The sequence below is a fragment of the Musca autumnalis genome, unplaced genomic scaffold (genome assembly GCF_047663935.1).
Source record: "Musca autumnalis isolate F117 unplaced genomic scaffold, ASM4766393v1 scaffold_1, whole genome shotgun sequence".
NCBI lineage: Eukaryota > Metazoa > Arthropoda > Insecta > Diptera > Muscidae > Musca > Musca autumnalis.
The window spans coordinates 90,261,159-90,281,241 of NW_027411644.1; the positions used below are offsets into that span (position 1 = coordinate 90,261,159).

Consider the following 20,083-nt stretch of genomic DNA (forward strand, 5'->3'; position numbering starts at 1 on the left):
TGTTATTCGGCGCTATTTTCGTTTACAGAGAAGTGCAAGTCTTGCTACATTTCAGAGTACGGGAACGCATTTTTAACACTAAACGGAAAAACTACTGCAAGTACTAATGTTGTGCAGGTTCTGAGCAAAAATTCTATCTATCAAAATTTATTATTATGATGTCTCAAATATAAAATCATTATTTTTTCATTTGTTAGTACTATACACAATTAATACGATATATAGATAGTTTTACGATAATTTTCCAAATAAAATTGTAAAGTTCTATAATGTCGTATATTTTTGATGATTAATTCAATTTACAACAACTTGTTTTGAAAATTCATGTTCGATCAGCTGCGCATATGCATCTACCTTGATCATTGTGAAATGTTTGAAATCAACAAAAAATAAGTGTAAACACCGGGGTGTATTTCGTGAAATCCAGTGGATTTTGGAGCGCAAATGTAAACTTGGCATTATGCTAAGTTTACATTTACGAAATCCACTCGATTTCAACTGTCAATTCCATAGCTCAAACGTCAAATGAAATCTCATCTGAAATCCATTGGATTTCATTTGACGTTTACCCCATGGTAGAATAAAGTAAAGGTAGGCCACAGCTCACAGCTGATTACAATTTTTTTCTTTTTATGGCCTAATCTGTCAAAAGCAGTGTTGACATTTTGTACTGTTTTTGTCATTATGCAATCATAAAGGTAGATGTATCGCTGAATTGTTCCAACAAAAAACTTCTGCTGTAACACTATATCTTAAAATTGAAAACAAGGACAACAAATGTGTATTCGCGTGGCAAAATAAAATTGTTGATTTTTTTAGCAAAACTTACGAATGAAAGTTTTATCAAATATTGATATTAATTTAAATTTGTTCCAAAAGTACGGGAATGTAAAAATTAAAATTTTTGTAAAAATTCTGCTGACATTTATCTGCAAATCGGATGCCAGCAATCACGATGTCAGATTAGCCAAACTTGTCAAGTAGCAAATAAGTGAATGACATTTTTTAACTGTCATAAGTTTGGGAAGAACTTTTGCTATTTTTGGAACACTTTACCAACAAGAATATTCTGGAGCCTAGCCAAAGAAATGTTTTTACACTATATGGCACTTTTAACATATAAAAAGTGAAGCTCTAAGTTCCATATGTTTTTGTAATACGGGATAGCTATGCAGGTACATCTACCATTATTATTGTACCATGCCATTTGACGTTTTAAGCCATGGCTGCAGGGTAGCATTTCTCAGTGATTTTCATACCTGGCCTACCTCTCCTTTATTGTACCATGGTTTACCCTATGGATTTGACAGTTGAAATCGAGTGGATTTCGTAAATGTAAACCAAGCATTAGTCCCAATTTACATTGGAAAGTTTACTTGCCGTAAGTCCTCTTTTTGTAGGAGAGACACGCAAGGGGAATGGAAATGAAAAAAAAAATTGCTCGTACCGGCAATTTTCAGGCAATTCCTTCTATATTTTTCGTATTTGACATTATTTTCATTGTTTTGAAAAAAAAAAACTTGTCGGAACAGAATTGCCTTTTATAAACGCAAAAGTTTAAAAAGGAACGAGAAAAATTGCCGCAAGTAAACTCGCCTAATGTTAATCGGGACTGTATGGGGGGAACGAGAAAAATTGCCGCAAGGAAAATCGCATAATGAAAATCGGGACAACGTTACACATATTTACGCAAGATCTATTTACCAGGGGCTGGTAAATTTGAAATGAAAAATATTTCCTTTATAATTTTTTTCATTTGACAGTTTTCTCCTTTATAAAAGTTTTCATTTAAAATTTTCAACTGTCAAATGAAAAAAAAATTATAAAAGAAATATTTTTCATTTCAAATTTTCATAGAACAAGAATCCAGCCCCAGGCCATGAAAGTAGCACAACAACAACTCAATTTGGGCAAAAATTCTTCAAGATAGTTCCGGTCCACACTGGAGTGATTTCAATGAAATAATTTCATGAAATTGTGCGTTTTTAGATCGAGACCCATAATATAGAAGTTTTAAGAAATTGCTATGTTGGGAAACTCGTTCGTAAAACGCCTAATTTCATGAAATTATTTCAGTGAAATCACTCCAGTGTGGACCGGAACATATCAAAATGTTTGTTTACATTTTCATACAATTTATTTACAATAGCAAAAAAATTGACAGATAGAAACCACGACGCTGGCGTTTTACGCCACTTTATAATTGCATGTGGATTTATTATATCCAGTGATATGTAAACGTACTATAGCTTTATGAGGCCGCAAATGCAATGGAATTGACATTTTATAGTATGTACCATGGCAGAACTACCAGGTAGTGGTATCACACCAGCTGATCGAATATGAAAAGTCAAATCCCTTTATAAAAAAATTATTTTTGTTGTAATTTCCCCAACAACATAAAGAAAGTTTTGATATAACATATTCAAAATTTTACGATGCCATTACCTGGGTAATTGTGCCATGGTATGTACGTTTGTTCTGTGTAGGGATACGCAGTGAAATGCATTGTCTAAAACGTAAAACTCGATTTTCAGTTATGCTTGGTTTACATTTACGAAATCCACTCGATTTCAACTGTCAATTGCATTGCTTAAACATCAAATGAAATCCAATGGATTTCGGATGACTTTTCATTTGACGTATACGCAAAGGAATTGACAGTTGAAATCGAGTGGATTTCGTAAATGTAAACCAAGCAATAATCGATTTTATAAAGGTTTTCTAAAAGTCGACTTTCGAGTTTTCATTAACAACCGAATACCGGTTATAATCGAATATAATCGACCATGTTCATTGGTGCGATCGTTCGACTACTATTAATGGTCGACTTCGACTAGACTGCAACCATGTTTATATTGTAGCCTTCTGCAGGGTTAACCTTCTTTATGAGGATTTGTTTGACGTATATGTAACGGAATTGACATTTAAAACCCAGTGGGTTTGTTAAATCCGGTTATATATAAACGTACTATAATGCTTGGTTTACATTTACGAAATCCACTCGATTTCAACTGTCAACTCCATTGCTCAAACGTCAAATGAAATCCAATCGATTTCAGATGAGTTTTCATTTGACGTATACGCAAAGGTATTAACAGTTGAAATCGAGTGGATTTCGTAAATGTAAACAAAGTATAAGACTAGTAGTCGACTCAAGCTGTGTTCCAGAACTAAAAAGTTTTTACAATTTTTACGACTTTTACACATTTTACTCGAAAAAGCGTTCCCGTACACAAAAAAGTTGTAAAATGTTCACTTCTCTTTAAACAAAAATGGCGCTGAATGACGCTCTCTTTAAAAACTTTTTACACGACAAATTTGGGCGAGTAAAAAAATAGTAACATGGTTGCCGGCGTCTGATTGGCTGATACGCCGACTTTGACATTTGTTCCAGTTTTTTTTGACGTATTTTCCATTTTTCCGTTCCCGAACTTTTTGAAAAAACTTTTATGTGACAACAAAATTTCTTTCTTTCTCTCTTTTACGAGTTTTACTATTAAAAAGTACGGGAACAAAGCATCAGTCTTTCGAAAGTCGATTAAGAATAATCGATTTTCCGGTTTTCGCACAGTCAATACTCGACTACGGTTTAGAGTTGTATAGTTCATGAACGAACTAGTTCACTTGAACGATTCACTGAAAAGAGTGTATGAACTAGATCAGTCGATATAGTTCATTATAGTTCAATAGTTCACTGAACTATAATCAGAGCTGGTGACCGCACGATCAACGAACGAACGATTCACAATCTAGTTCAACATGTCGTTCACAAATGCAAGTGACGCCGTCGTCTGTGTTAAGTGATGCCTTCGTTATGTGATAAGTTTTTTTACGTTTTCGATCAAGGTACATGGAATAGATGTTCGAAAATTAAGATTTCTACAAAAACATAGAGACATAACATATTCCAATATGCCGAATCCATTACCTATTGAATGTGTCTTGTTTTGGATAAAAAAGAAAAAAAATAAAGAAAAACACACACACAAAGCTTTTTTCGCAATGACGATTTCTACACACACACAATATTTTTTGTCAGCTACCTAAATGAAGGACGTTTTTTTCTTAAATTTATACCAACTTAATCTTTCTTTAAGTATGGAATAAAGCTATGCAAATGTAATATTTTTGTTCTGGAGTAGTAAAATTATATTATTCTATTGTTTGTTTCTATTTGGTGTATGTATGCGTTTTCATCCAACGAACGATTAAGAGTCGGTGAACGATTCTGATCCGAATGATTGAACTGGATAGTGAACTATGAACTAGATTACTGAACTAGTTCAGTTAAAAGAGCTGAACTATTGAACTAGATCTTTCAAATGAACTAGATTGTACAACTCTACTACGGTTTTTACAAATTTTACGTCTAATAATCGATTAACCGAAATCGACTTTACTTATCCCTAGTTCTGTGGCCGAAACCTGCGAGAAAAAGATATTATGGAAGGAAAAAACAAACATATTGCCGACGAATTATTGAATTAATGTAAAGAAATCGAATATAGGAATATTTGTTGATTAAAATATTTGCAATAGTAAAGTGAATTATCGGCTCAAAATTGTAAGAAATCAATTTTCCAATTTGTAATTGAAAACAAATGCAGCGAATGTGTTAGTGTGTGTGTGTCAACGATAGAGAAAGGGGGGCATGCAATTCGAATAGATGAAAATGAATATAAATTTGAAGAAAGTTTGTAAACCATTACAAAATTAAAGAATAAACTAACGCCAAAGAGTTTATTATTGGTAAAAAAGTGATGAATTGTAATTATTTCCACAGTGGATTGTTTTGATTTTGAGTAATTGATTGCACATTCACCATGCCACCAGCCAACCCCCCTTCTTTTTTAATGGGAAAATATTGTTGAGATTTTTCTCGTTGCACACGCATTTTCTTTCCCTTTCTAACTTTCTTTCGCTTATATATTTTACTTCTTGTGGATGCAAACAACACACCACACATTCATGGTTTGTGGCTGGTGGGTCAAATGTTAGTTCGTGTGTGGGTTGATTGTTTTTATTGTATATTTCAGTTGACATCCTTCAAGAAGGAAGGTGATAGGATTGTGAAAAGGAGGCACAAGTCGCAGAAAGTTGTGCCCTAATCTTGCGAGTTAAGTAAATGGCGGTTAAAGTGCAATTTGAAATTGGTCATACCTCAAAGTTGAGGAGCAAAAAAACTGTTGAAGGTTTTACCCATGATTGGGAGCTGTATGTAAAAGGACAGCAGGGTGACATTAGTGTATTTGTGGAGAAAATTGTTTTTAATTTGCATGAATCTTTTGCCAAGCCCAAGCGTGGTAAGTAGGCTAAGTCGGATTTAAAAAGAAATTTGCAAATTTACTGTCATTTTCGTCTTTTTTTCAGTTTGCAAGGAGCCACCATATGTCATTCAAGAGTCGGGCTATGCTGGCTTCGATGTTGTCATAGAAATTCATCTACGCAATCGAGATGAACCAAAACGCATAAACTACCAATACGATTTAAATTTACAAACAACAGGACCACCAAAACATAATCACGAAATTCGAAAACATGTTTTTGAAAGTCCTTCAGAAGAATTTCGTCAAAAACTTTTAAGAGGTGGCGGTGTATTGGTATCGGCTGTACCTTCTAGTAATGCCATAACAAATAGCTCGATGTCGGGTGCTAATACAACGGGACACGGTGATGTCCACAAGAGCTCGTCGGCCGAAAAGAAACATAAAAGTCGTCCTCCAGATGATTCAAAGTTAAACTCATTTGCCAATCTATTTGGGCCACCAATAACAAAAACATCATCAGGTGGTAATACGGGTGGACCAGCCAATCCTGGTGCCGCAACTGGTGCTTATAACTCTAGCAGCAATTCCAAACATTCTCCCGACACTAAAACCGGAAGCAACAACCCCAGTGGCTTACCGCCCACAAAGGAAAAATCTTCAAAAGATAAGGATAAGTCATCATCAGATAGATCAAAGGAACGTTCCGAGCGGAAAGAAAAACATCACAAGCAATCGACAAATAGTCCCCACAAGGAAGGGCGAAGTGAGTCGAAAAAGTCGGATTCGAAACATGAAAAACGTGACAAAAATGAAGAGAAATCCAAAAAAGATAAAAACAGAGACAAAGACCGTGATCGAGATCGAGACAAGTCGTCATCGGGAAATACACATGTTTCAAATAACAACAAGAGACCAACAAGTCCCAAGCCCTCAAGGGAACTAAGTCCTTTGAAAACAAACGCTGTGGCGCCCACAAATACTCTGAACCAAAATGCAAACGCGCCGCCGACCACTGGAAGCATGGCAAATAATTCAGCTCCCGTAGCGCGGCCTTCATCTTCCCAAAGTGGAAAAATTGAGGAGGGAAAGTCTTCATCCTCAAAATCATCAAAGGATTCTTCATCCAAGGAATCGAAATCGAAGGAGTCATCCTCGAGTGGTAAAAAGTCAAAGAAAGAGAAAAAAGATAAGGACAAGGAAAGGGACAAGGAGAGAAGACACGAAGAGAAGGAGAAACAAAAAGCTCTAGAGGCCTCGGCTAAATCGGCATCATCAAAGGATGAAGCCAAACCGCCCCCAACAACCATAACACCTGCAAATACAAACCCCTTGGCAATTCCCAATCCAGCAGCGGCAAGCGTTGCTACTGCCGAAAAGCACTCAAAGAGTCCTTTAAATGCCAATGAAATATCTAAAAAGTCCGAAAAATCAACTAAACCAGAACAAACCAAAAATCAAGAAAATGCTGCAGCTGCAACTAATTCTGGAGTAACAACAACATTGCCACCAACAATTGTTGCTTCTCAGCAGCCTCCTCCAGCTAGCGATAAAAAGATCACATCGTCGACAACAGCAGCATCGACTACGGCAACATCAACTGCGGCGGCACCTCCAGAAAAAGATAAACGCTCACACAAACACAAGAAGAAGGAAAAAAATAAAGATAAGGATAAAGATAGAGACCGAGATAAGGAACGTGATAAGGAGAGGGATAAAGATAAGGACCGGGATAAAGACAAGGAAAGTAAAAAGGAAAAAGAAATCAAAGACAAGACAACCGAAGAGAAACCCAGCTCGGAAAACTTCTCAGTTCCACCACCATTACAGCAATCGTTGCAACAACAAGCCAGCAACACAACAAGTCTTACTAATAGTCCACGTATCAGCAATCCTGAAGAGACTTCTGGTGTCAATACAACACCATCTTCAACCACATCTTCGACAACAACCACTATCAGCAATAGTTCATCATCCAAGTCCTCGAAAAACAAAGAAAAAAAGTCCAAAGATAGATCAAAGGAAGAAAAATCATCCTCGAAACATAAGTCGACTGATGGCGTTGGCGATGGCACAGAAATTAAAAGCAAACAACCAAAATTATCATCTTCGTCATCAGCCACCATCAATACCTCCTCCACCACCACCTCCTCCTCGTCGTCATCGACAACTGCATCAACAATTGCAAATAACAATGCGCCCACAACAAGTGCGTCATTTGCGGCTCCCCTTACAACACCTTCCTCAGCTAATACAACAGCAGCTCCAGCACCAATTGCTGCCGGCCATTTAGATCTTAGCGATAATGATAGTGTTTCATCGGCACCCACTTTGGACACTCCAACCAACATTAATCCCCCAAATAAACCCCCACCACCCGTCATTACACATTCTGACAGCTCAAACAGTAGTTTTCCCGATCTAAGTTTACCCAAAGCTCAAAAATCTGCACCTACATCACATGAAAGTGCGGCGCCGGCGGCGGTTAAGCCCATCAACCCTACTCCGCCACCACCACCGCCACAATTAAAAGAACCTCCTCCCAAATCCATTAAGTCTTCTAAAGACAAAACGGATAAATCGTCAAAGAATGAAGAAGAGCGGGAAAAGAAACGTAGACGTAATTCTCAAGCAGCCAACACCTTCATTGAGCCACCACTCAAACAAATGAAAAAAGAGACTAAATCCGTGAGAGAAAAATCCAAATCGCCCTCGTTACGTAATGCGGGTAGTAGGGCAAGTATATCAGCAGAGGCTCCATCGACCTTCCTACAGCCAGGAGCATCACCATCTAGTACGGCGGCAGCAGCTCCATTAGCTCCACCCACAACGGTACCACCGGCTGCACATTCGCCTGCCTTAAGTGCCACTGAAGCTGTGGGTAATGCCACCAGTGCCACCGCCAATGCAGCCACTTGTAATAGTAGCTCAGCGACACCCACTACAGCGGCTACAAATTCATCATCGGCAGCAGCAGCAGCTCTGCCATCACATCAATTGCCTTTAGATTATCTGAGTGAATTGCAGGAGTTACATCACAAAATTATGACACTACAGGACAATGAAGATCTCCAGCAAGTGGTTGAAATGATTGCGGCAACGGGTTGTTATGAAATTACAACAAAAACATTCGATTTCGATTTATGCAAATTGGATCGTGTGACAGTACAGCGATTACAGGAATTTTTTGCCACATCGGTATCATGACATAGAATTCATGTTTAAGGTGGAAGAGGAAAAAGGTGAGTAGAAATATACTATGTATTTACAAAATTTAAATTTTTGAAATTTAGATTTTGTCTTTTTTCGTGAAAGCTTTTGAGACGGGAAGGACGTATATTCATGTCGTTTTCCGTAGGAAATGAAGAGATTTTTTACGCGGATTTAGTTTGCGCTAGAATGGAACGTGTTTCCCAGAAAAGTTGTCACACACTTTGGGATTAGGATTTAGGACTGATATTAGTCATATACGTATAACCTTTATAGCTTGAGGAGAGTGGCCCTCATGAAGTTCGCAATCTACAATCGATTTGGAAGGATATCCTAACTGAAACACTACAGTTAAGGAGGAATGACTGACGGTTTTGTACGGCGCTTTCTATGTAGTCTTTGCCTCAGGAACTATCATTTACAGCTTTTAGGACATTGTTCTAGGTGACACATGGTGGTTTCTGTTGTAGCTGCATAGGTTTGATGCTGGTTTGGCACCCGCTAGATGAAACGCTTTTGGTTTCGGGTCAATCGAAGAAACAGCCGTGGGATTGGCAGCTGTTAAGAAATTAAGGTTTTAGAAGGCTACCATTTTCTTTTTTGTCTTTTATGCCTTAGAAAGAAGTCAAATTGACTTTTCGCGTTCAGCAACTTTGCAGAAGATTATTGTATATTGTACTCCCGGAAGAAATTGGCAATAATGTTGTTGCCGTTGTTGTAACAATGTTTATATTTTATGTTTGTAAGTTCATTTTCCGCTTAATCTGGCTCTGGGTCTAGCTTCAGTTCTAGGAATGGGGCTGATTCGATGGGATCTAACCACAGATCTACTGGGGTAAGTTGGGTAGGTTTGGCAGGACAATTGAACAGGTGCAGTGTATCGTGCGGGCCTATGTTACATGTTTTGCACGGTGTCATCGATCCTTTCCCTATAGAAATTTAGACGACTGCACCATCCCAAGCATAGATGAGCCAAAACTACTCCGGTTTGTCGCGGCAGCTGACGCTCCTCAGGTGCGAGAGGATGGGGGGTGTTCTTCGATGACAGCATTCACATGATAGTTGTATATGCTATTTAAACCTGCTTTATAGGCCTGTTGATCTAGGGGTCCTCTCTTGAAATGTTGGACCTCTCTTTCTAGATCATGAAGATCTCTCCTCACATGCTTGGGTGGGGGAGTCCTATCCGCCTTATGGTGATCACGGTAACACCCGAGCAAATACTGCAACGAAAATATTCCATGTGTTGCTTTACTGCAAGAATCTTTGTCTTCCCATGTAGATGGTCCACTGAAGACATGAGGAGGCACCCTGCTGCAGTTCTCAGGGCTGCATTCTGACAGGTTTGAATATTTGTCCATCGCGTTGCACTTATATTCGCTCACCAGAGACCGAGGTTAAACAGTTTCGGAAATACCACCCCAGCTAGGGGAACTCCCTGTTTCCCTCTACGGGGCTTGGACTTCCTGTTCCTGAATTCCACGTACGACTGACGTTCACAGTAGCACCACCGTTACTGTTGTATCGCACGGCTTGCTCTGGTTCAGTCCTCGACTAATATGTGTGGAGATGGCGTACAGTGCTGCTTACGGAATCCATGCTGATGATCGGCAACTGTATAACTATTTCTGACGCGGGAAGGACTAAGGGTCATTGCCACTTGCTGCCATCCCGGCCTGGCTTGAGAAGCGGGACCACCCTGTCCATTTCCAAGACTTCGGGAACGATGAGGGTGGCTAGCGACAGGTTGAGAACTTTAGTGAGATACACCACTCCCGCCTCATCCAGCTGTTTCAGCATTACCATGGAGATTCCATCAGGGCCCAACGCTTTGGATGATTTATTGTTCCTAATGCAACATCGTTCATTGAAAATTGTGGTTGCTTCATCTCGGCAGGAAGAGATTTAATGCAACGTACTTCTCATTCCTTCGCCCTATTACACCCGGGGTGCTCCACAAATTGTTGATAAAAAAAACGTCGCCAAACGTGACTTTCTTCTGTCCAGGGTTCGAGAGTGACTTAACCGTTGCCCACAATTCACTTATTCCTATTGTGTTTAAAGTTTTTATTGAGACGGAAAAAATGTGTACTAATTTTGGAAAAAACTTATACAATAAAAATCATGGCATGCTATATCGAGTATAGTATTTTAACAACAAAGTAAACATACAAATGATTAAAACATTCTAATTACATCACTCTCCCTGAATGTATAAACATTTGTTTAAAATTAAATTATCAATTAACATATTATCGATTTATAGAAGACCAAAGTAATTAATTAATTTTAATTTTTTTGTTGTTAATTTTTTGTTCTGATATAGGTTTAGTGAGGGCATATGCTACCATTTCGTTAGTTGAAATGTATTCTAGGGTAACTTCTTTTGCATCGATTTTTTGTCCATTGAACTGTGCTTTTATATCCATATGCAATGTTCTGTTTAAATTGTTGTTATTCAGGAACCTTATTGTTACAAAATAGTTAAATTGAAGTCTCGCAATCTGGATTGAGATTCTTTTCTAACCTTTGATTCTTGAATAGCAGCGGTCACTGACATAAATTTAGCTTCCGTTGAGGAAATTGCTACAGTTTTTTGCTTCTTTGTAGCCCATGAAATTGCAGCTGACTGATAAAGAAATGCGCCGCCTGTTGTTGACTGTCGGTCATCCACATTGCCCAATCGGCGTCACAATATCCGATCATGTTTGATTCTTTACTATTTGTTCTATAAACCAATCCTTTACCAAGCATTCCCTTTAAATAACGCATTACACACTTTACGGCCTCCCAATGAGCATTGCCAGGGTTTGTGCTAAAACGATAATAGACGATAGTTTTTGATTAATATCGATCGGCGTTTAAATAGGGCTTCAATCATCCATTCTAAAACGCTTCAACACATCCGATATGTATTTGCTATGGTCTATCTTTATGTGATATACGCCTTGGGTGATCTTCATTCCAAGCACTGTCGATACTTCTCCCATATATTTCATTTTGAATGCTTTAGATAGTTTCTTCTTGATGTTTCTAACCGCCTTTATATTATCAGAAAAAATGAGAACATTGTAGACGTATATTGCGGCATAAAGCTTATATCGTGGTATATACACATAGCCCAGAAAGTCTGCGTTCTCCTTACTACTTTCCAAAAATTATGCTAAAACTTTAATAAATAGGCAAATGATATCAGTTTTTCTTTCATAAATATGTTATTGGCACTCTTTAGTACCAGAATAAAATTTTTACGCCAAAACCCAGATCTGGGCATTATATAGGAGCCAAAACCTTACAATCTCAGCAGTATGCTTTGAAACGTTATGTTGTTTTTGCAACCAAAATTTCGTAGCTAAGCCAAGTTCTTCTGCGTTTCATGATGTTTAGGTAACCACTTGTCCATTGTCGATTCAATAAATACAAGTGGGCCCACTCCAGAAGCTGCTATACACCCCCAAACCAAAACAGCACCCTCGCCATTTTCCTAGAATTTTCCTTTTATCGATGCCAATTTCATTGCCCTTGTTTTCCATTCTTGAAATAACTTACTTCTTTAAGTTAAGTGTGCAAACCTCAAAGAATGACCAGTTGTGACAATATTAATTAATAATGGGAGAAAACTGCAAAAAAATCAAAAAAAAAACTAACGTTATTATTGCAACATACAATGTGAACGCAGACTTTTTGGGTCTCTAATTTAACAGTTGTAACACTTTTTTACCGTTATCTTCGTAATAATAATATATTTTCTGGAATTTTTATTTTTATTCTGGTAGTAAAGAGTGCCAATAACGTATTTGTGAAAGAAAAACTGGTCTCATTTACCTATTCATTAAAGTTTTAGCATCGTTTTTGAAAAGTAGTAAGGTGAACGCAGACTTTCTGGGCTATGTGTACATTGGTCGATGTCGCTCCGAACAAGGCCCATTTTCAGCATTCAAATAGGCACTGACTGGTGGATCACCATATTATATTTCGCAGCATGGGCAACAATGAATCTTACAGACTCGTACCTAACAACGGGGAAAAAGTTTCGTTGAAGTCTATAACTTCGCGCTGCGTAAAACCCTTCACTACCAGCCTATCTTTCCATTTCTTTGAATTACCGTCATTGTCACATTTGCTTTTGAAAACCCACTTGCACTGCACGGCCTTTTCTTCCGGAGGTAAGTCAGTCAAAACCCACGTATTATTTGACTTTAATGAGTTGATTTCTTCATTCATCGCAGATTTCCAATTTTCCGCATGAACTGAAGACATTGCTTCTTTGAAACTTCCTGAATTAGTTGAAACAAACACCATCGCGATTGGTTCAGATCTGCGTATAGTTGGTTCTTCAATACTCGGTTGGTTGTTATGTATATTCGGCGACCCTGTGCTATCAGTTCGTCTTTCAGCATTATCACAGTTCGAAGGCCAATCAGTATCCAAATGTTCGATGTCCGTTTCCGATTCAGGATTTGCTTCGTCAGAAACTAGGTTGCCTTCAGCTTGTTCATCGTCATTGGCGAAGAAGTCGATTCACTGTGATTTGATGGGACATCAATTGCTCCTGATGGGACAATAACTTCACTCTCCCCTGAATCGACACCACCACTTAATCAGGATAGTAGAAATCTTGCACAATATTTTATGTTTCCTTTACTTGTTCATGTTCCACGTAGGGATACGTAAAATCGATTTCGGTTAATCGATTAATCGATTATTAGCCGCAAAATTTCTAAAAGTCGTAGTCGACTATTGACTATGCGAAAACCGGATAATCGATTTTTCTTAATCGACTTTCGAAAGACGGAGTCAACTATTATTCGCAGTCGACCATTAGTCGTAGTCTATTATTATTCGTAGTCGACTATTAATCGTGGACGACTATTAGTCGTAGTTGACTATTGGGTGTGCTAAAACCGCGTAATGGACGGTACTTTTGTATACATACATACATGATGGATCGCATCAACGAAAATGGTCGATTATATTCGATTATAATCGGTTTTCGGCGGTTAACGAATAATCGAAAGTCGACTTTCAATACACTCTCAAATAATCGACTAACCGAAAATCGAGTTTTAAGTTTTTCACGAAAACCGTATAATCGAAAAACCGATTATTGCATTCCACTGCGTATCCCTAGTTCCACGAAAACAACATCTCGACTTATAATTATTTTTCCATCATAAGGGTTGTATAAACGATAACCTTTGCTTTCACTGCTGTATCCCACCATGATGCACACGGTCGATTTCGGATCTAGTTTTGATCTCCTTTCTCATGGAATGTGCACTAACGCCGGACAACCAAAAATTCTCAAAAATTTCAAATTTAGTTTGCGTCCTGTCCATATTTCATCTGGGCATTTGTCCGACCCACGGCAAGGTACACGATTAACTAAAAATGTGGACGTGGCTTTGGCTTTAGCCCAGAAACGATTATTGAGACCACTATCTAAAAGCATGCATCGAACTCTTTCTATAATGGTTCGATTCATCCGCTCTGCAACGCCGTTCTGTTCAGGAGAATAGACACAAGTTCTTTGATGATTTATTCCATGTTCCTTGAAGAAATTTAAATACTGCAATTTCACGTATTCTCCTCCATGGTCTGTTCTAAGAATTATGATTCTCTTTCCGGTTTGCTTCTCAAACAAACATTTGAATTCCACGAATTTCGAAAAAAAACATCAGATTTACTCTTCAACGGATATGCAAGAACTTTTCGAGAGAAGTCGTCGACAAAAGTGAGTAGAAAACGACTTCCGGAAAATTATGTTGTGTTGAGTGGTCCCACAACATCCCAAAGGACGAGTTCCAACAATTGAGTCGCTCTAGTACCTCCTTCATTATTTGGCCTGCGTGTTTGTTTGCCCTTAACACAAATCGTACACGGTCCTTGTTCTTTATTTGAGAATTGTATTCCGAAATTCGCATCTTTCATTTCATGGAGCAGATGTGACCCATTTTCCGATGCCACAAGTTAAAATCGTTTTTCACAACTAAAGCACTAGAAGACACTTTGGTAGATGTGTTCTCCAAATGATATAATTCATTAAAAACTCTTGGAGAGGTTATGGTTTTTCCTTCACAATCAGAAATTCGACATACATCACCTTGAAATGTCACCTTTTTGTTGTTCCTTGTAATTTGCTTGACGGAAAGTAAATGTGTGCACACATTTGGGCACATACTCCACATCTTTAACGGTGATAGTTTTGCCTTTGTTTTTACAGTTAATTTTTATGTCGATATCTCCCAACACATTTGACCTCAAATTCCTCTTTATTCGCCACAACTACCTTCTTACATTCCACGTTTCTAAAGTTGTACATATTCCGAGTTGCTATTGGTCATGTGGTTACTTGCTCCGCTATCTATAAACCAATAATTGGAATTTGCATTTACTTCAGTTCCTGCATTTGCACATTATGTAACACCTTTCGTTGCGAACAAAACTTCCGATTTATTGGGATTACTTCCATGACCACCATTTGTGTAGGATTTGTTCGGGCAGTTCTTCGAAATATGGCCCAATTTCTTGCAATTATAACAAATTATTTGCTTCTTGAATTTCTTTGACGTCTTTGCTTGAAGTGCAGCTTGCTTTCCTGATATAATAATAATTGTTCCACAAACATCCCATAAGGGACAAGGGAGACTTCTCTCATATCAATGAGTGCACCCCGATTCATATTAGCTCAATGACATGGGACCTACAGTTTATCGCCGAGTCCGAACGGCGTGTCTAAGACACCACTTTTGTAGAGAAGTTTTACATGGCTGAAATACTCAGGAAATGTCGCCAACATTACTGAGGGGTATTTTGCCACCGTTGAAAAGTGTTTTGATGTTGCCTGGTCGGGGAATCGAACCCACGACCTTATGTGTGCAAGGCGGGTATGCATACCATTGCACCACGGTTGCTTTCCTGATATTTGATAAAATTGTTCTTTACCATATCGACCATCAACTTTTCTTTTGAGTTCTCCACAGCCATTACCAGGAGTTTGAAGTCTTCAGTTAAACCGGCCAACATCAATAAAGCCGTTAGTTCGTCGCCTATATTCAAGCCAGCGTTCTTGACTTTTAATGCAATAATTACCAAATCGTTAACGCAGACTTCAATCTCTTGTAATTTTGCATTTTAATGTTAACCAACTGCTTCAGAAGTTCAACCATACGAGTTAGACCGGTATCTTCGTACGCCTTTACCAAAGCCGTCCAAGCTTTTTTTGTCGTTTGGATCAACCATAAGCGTAGTCTCCGCCAGCGCACCTTCATTCAAGTCCGTATTGGGCATCGCCTCGTTAACTGCTTTCCAGCATCCTTTAATTACGAGCAAGGATTTCGCCTGTCTTTTCCAGACATCGAAATATTCTCTGTCCCTCAGTCTCTCCACAGGACAAGATAGTTGAGTGCTTGTCATATTTTTTCACCTTTTTCCAACAGCAAAAAAAAACGATTTGAAAAAATATTCCATGTCTATAGGCCCATTAATACAGGAAAGGAATGCCCTAAAGGAAAAACTACTAGGAAACGTCAATACCAACCAGCAATACAAAATAAAAGCAAAAGCAGTTAAAAAAAGCAGCCAAAACCGATAAAAAAATAAATCGAAAACATAGCCATTGAAGCTGAGGCTGCAGCAGGAGCGAACGATGGCAGGAAAGTCCACCAGTTAACGTTTCGATAGATGTACATACGGCCACCGTAGAAGAGATAAGAGACGCCATATTAAACCTGGAGAAGACGGCATACCCCCCGAACTACTCCAAACAAATACCACCGCATCAGCAAATTTTAGAACCTTATGTAACAAACATTTGGGCAAATGAGCAATTTCCAACTACATGGTCGAAAGGAGCCATCATAAAACTGCCAACGAAAAATTATTTAACTGTCTGCGATAACTGGAGAGGCATAACAATAATTAACACAGTTTACAAATTAATGTCCATCCTTCTAAATGATAGATTGCAGAGCATAGAGAAGTATCTGCGTGACGAACAAGCAGGGTTTCGACCAAACCGAAGCTACTTAGATCAAATTAATACACTGCGCATAATAATAGAGCAATCCATAGAATGGAAAACTCCACTGTATCTCATTCGTATATTTGCAATGTGGCGCCCAATGTTTCTAATACAAGTTCAACTGAATCTTAGCACATGGGAAGCAGGAAAGCGGCTATATGATGAACCTGGGGGAAGACACTGCTAGAAATCGTATTTTTCAATGTGGCGCCCAACGTTCCAAAGAAGAACTAATGAATCATTGCGTTAGAGAATCTGATATACTCGTATGTTTACATGATCATCTCTATGTTTTCCACCAGTTTAAGACATTTGTTTTCTTTAATGTTGTTGGACATTCTAATATCTTGGCAACGGCGAGGTATTTATTTATCAATATTAGTTTTCCGACTTTCAAAAGAGACACCTGGTCTGTTCCTGTACTGCAAGAATATACAAAATGTTAGCTTCTTGCAAGTTCTGGAAAGGGCATATTATTTTATAGCTTGAATGGCCTTAGTGTCTATTGAACTCCTGATGAAAATATATTCTAAGTTTTGAACACCAGAAGAGTGAAATTTTTCTGTTCCTTTCTGTGGAAGACTTGCCATACCTATGTGCAACAGGTAAAGCTAGTACACCACCTCCACTTCTGATGCAATCCTACCTCAGAACGTTGTAACTGATTTGATGGCCTTAAGAACCGTCTGGCTCGGTTCAAATATTTCAGTATCCAGACTTTTTATCAATTCTGCTGGTGATGAGTGATGGATAGGGAATATTCTGAACATAAATTCCCCGTGAGTTTTTTCACTTTTTCCTTTAAGTTGAAACGGCAGAAAGACAAAACTCAGGTGGAATTTTCGTTCAGAATAACCCTCATAGTCTCTAGATTTCCCACGAGGATTCACGTTAATGTTTGCTCCAAAATCTCCTAAGATCAGGGTTTAAAAGCCAGCATCTAAAAACATTAGTATTAGCTGTACACTTCAACTGCTACACAATATTGACACACACGGCTAAATAAGCAACCGAAGCATATTTATTTTTGTACATTTTTGATTATTTCGTTTTTTACGCCTAACCAGTCGGCTGACCGTTCGTCGCAGCGAATTAGCCACAGAGTGTGTTTTTATTGATTAGGGTTGCCAACGCAGTAATAAACAAGTAAGAAAAGTGTTAAGTTCGGTCGGGCCGAACTTTTTATACCCTCCACCACAATTTTCAGTCATTTCCGTGGATTAATGTGGCCACAACCTTCAAAATACCGAAAATCGGAAGGTACCGTTCTATGGGGGCTATATGATGGCGTAGACCTATACCTACAAACTTTTGGGGGACAGTTTCATACCCCCAACGAACAATAAATACCAAATTTCAGCCATCTCGGTGTGATAATGAGGCCAAAACTTTCAAAATACCGAAAATCGGGAGATATCGTTCTATGGGGCTATATCAAAATATGGACCTATATAAACGTTTTATGGTAGAAATGTTTCTTAGCCTCTGGAAACACAAAATACAAAGTTACAACCGATTCTGTTGTCAAATGGGACTAATACATTCAAAATATATTAAAATGACGCGTACTTTATATGGGGGCTATACCAAAACGTGGACCTATATAAACCAACTTTGGTAGGAATGTTTTTTGGTCACTGGAGGCACAAAATACCAAATTACAACCAATTCGGTGGTTAAATGGGACAAATATCTTAAAAATTCGTTAAAACGACGACGCGTCACGCGTCATTTTGTATGGGGGCTATACGAAAGCGTGGACCTACATAGCCCGCTTTCAATACCAAAAATCCTACGTACATATAATAGATTTTCCCAAAATTTCATCCACCTACGTCAATCCGTTCGGACGCTAGAGTGATTTCCACAGACGGACAGACGGACGGACATGGCTATACCGATGTAGAATTGCACGCTGATCAAGAATATATATAGATTGTGGGGTCTACAATGATTATTTCGAGTAGTTACAAACGTAGTGACAAACTTAATATACCCCCATCCTATGGTGGAGGGTATAAAAAGGTGTCATTTAATGTCAAAAAGCCCCCATCATATGGTAGAACCTAAAGAATACTAATTATTATTGTTTAAAAATAAAAAAAAATATATTTTGAACGGCTTCACCAAAAATTCACATGTCCTTTGAACGAAAAAGTGGAATTAATTATATCGTGATTTTTAATACATTGCGCTGGTAACCCTGATCTCAAAAACAATTGTTTGCTGAAAACCTGGCTAATGCTTGGTTTACATTTACGAAATCTACTCGATTTCAACTGACGATTTGACGTTTAACCTATGGATTTGACAGTTGAAATCGAGTGGATTTCGTAAATGTAAACCTAGCATAAGCCGTTGAAACTTTAGCTCTGTTCCTTTACGTTCAAGAATCTTCAAGTTTTACCACTTTTTACTCGAAAAGCGTTCCTTTACTTCAGACACCATACAATTCATATGGGAGCAGTTTACAACTTTCGCTACTTTTGCCGGTTTTACCATTTTCAGAAGTAAAGGAACAGACCATTTGTTGCTTGTTCTCTTTTCTGATATGTGTTGATCATGTGTGCTGCAAAATATGAGTATGAGTGTGTGATGCTTTTTTATTATAACAACAATATCATCGCTAGCAATATTTTTGTGAAATTTGTTGCTAAACATATTTCGGAGAAATTTTAGGAGGCAAAGCTGCAAATATTCGGTGTTTTTGCTAATATTTAAACCCTGCCTAAGATATATCAATGTCCATATCAATACTAAATATTTTCTTCGTTATCATTACAGATCCTTAAAAGGCCCTTTTCACCTTAACGTGAACGTGAAATCATACCATTAATGCCAGAAGAGGTATTTTTTGTTATGTAAGATTTTTTTATATATAATCTACTTTGTGTAAGGGAAGCTATTATGAATAAAACAAAAACAAAAAGCAAATACAAAAAATATTAAATATACAATTGTATTTCACATAAGGTAAAAATAACAACAACAACAACACATAACAATATACATTGCACAAAATTTGTGTTAAAATGATTTATGAATTTGAAAAAAAAATAAATATTAATGTTTAAATGTAACAAAAACAACCACAACAAATGAAGAAGAAAGAAAACAAAGAACAGACAAAGAGTACATAAATGTATTTTTCGTTGTTGCAAGAAACATACACACAACAAAAACATACAAACAAACAAAACCAAATAATTAAAAACAATTCTTAAAGAAATTAAAATAACAAAACAACCAACATTTATTGCATATATTTATAAAATAAAACACAAACACAACACACACAAGAAAGCAATTAGCATTAAATATATTTTAAATTATATAAACATAGAAATAACAATAACAAAGAAATTATTTGCAATTTAGAAAAGAAAAAAAAAAAACAATACAAAACCTATTCAAATTATTTCTTAGTTTTTCCTCAAATATTTTAAATATGTTTACTATTGTTTCTGTTTTCCAAATGATTTTAAAGTTCAGCAATTTAACGAGCTATAGATAAACCACACATACACATACATATATACGCCTTTATTGAACGCATATAAGACTTGTAAAATTGTATTTTTTT

At 37.6% G+C, this 20,083-nt stretch overlaps 1 protein-coding gene across 6 annotated transcripts; it reads left to right on the forward strand.

Moving 5' to 3' along the window:
- The first annotated feature begins 4,370 nt into the window (after positions 1 to 4,370).
- On the forward strand, positions 4,371 to 19,561 carry ear (ENL/AF9-related super elongation complex transcription factor). 6 transcript variants are annotated; one of them, XM_073985107.1, is made up of 4 exons: positions 4,371 to 4,974; positions 5,040 to 5,306; positions 5,374 to 8,509; positions 19,285 to 19,561. In XM_073985107.1, exons 2-3 carry the CDS (start codon positions 5,129 to 5,131, stop codon positions 8,472 to 8,474), a joined length of 3,279 nt encoding a protein of 1,092 aa, XP_073841208.1. In that variant the 5' UTR covers positions 4,371 to 4,974; positions 5,040 to 5,128; the 3' UTR covers positions 8,475 to 8,509; positions 19,285 to 19,561. The 6 variants fall into 6 exon arrangements, with proteins under 6 accessions (XP_073841208.1, XP_073841202.1, XP_073841233.1 ...); XM_073985101.1 differs by having other exon boundaries at positions 4,382 to 4,567; XM_073985132.1 differs by having other exon boundaries at positions 4,385 to 4,492.
- Positions 19,562 to 20,083: the final 522 nt, after the last annotated feature.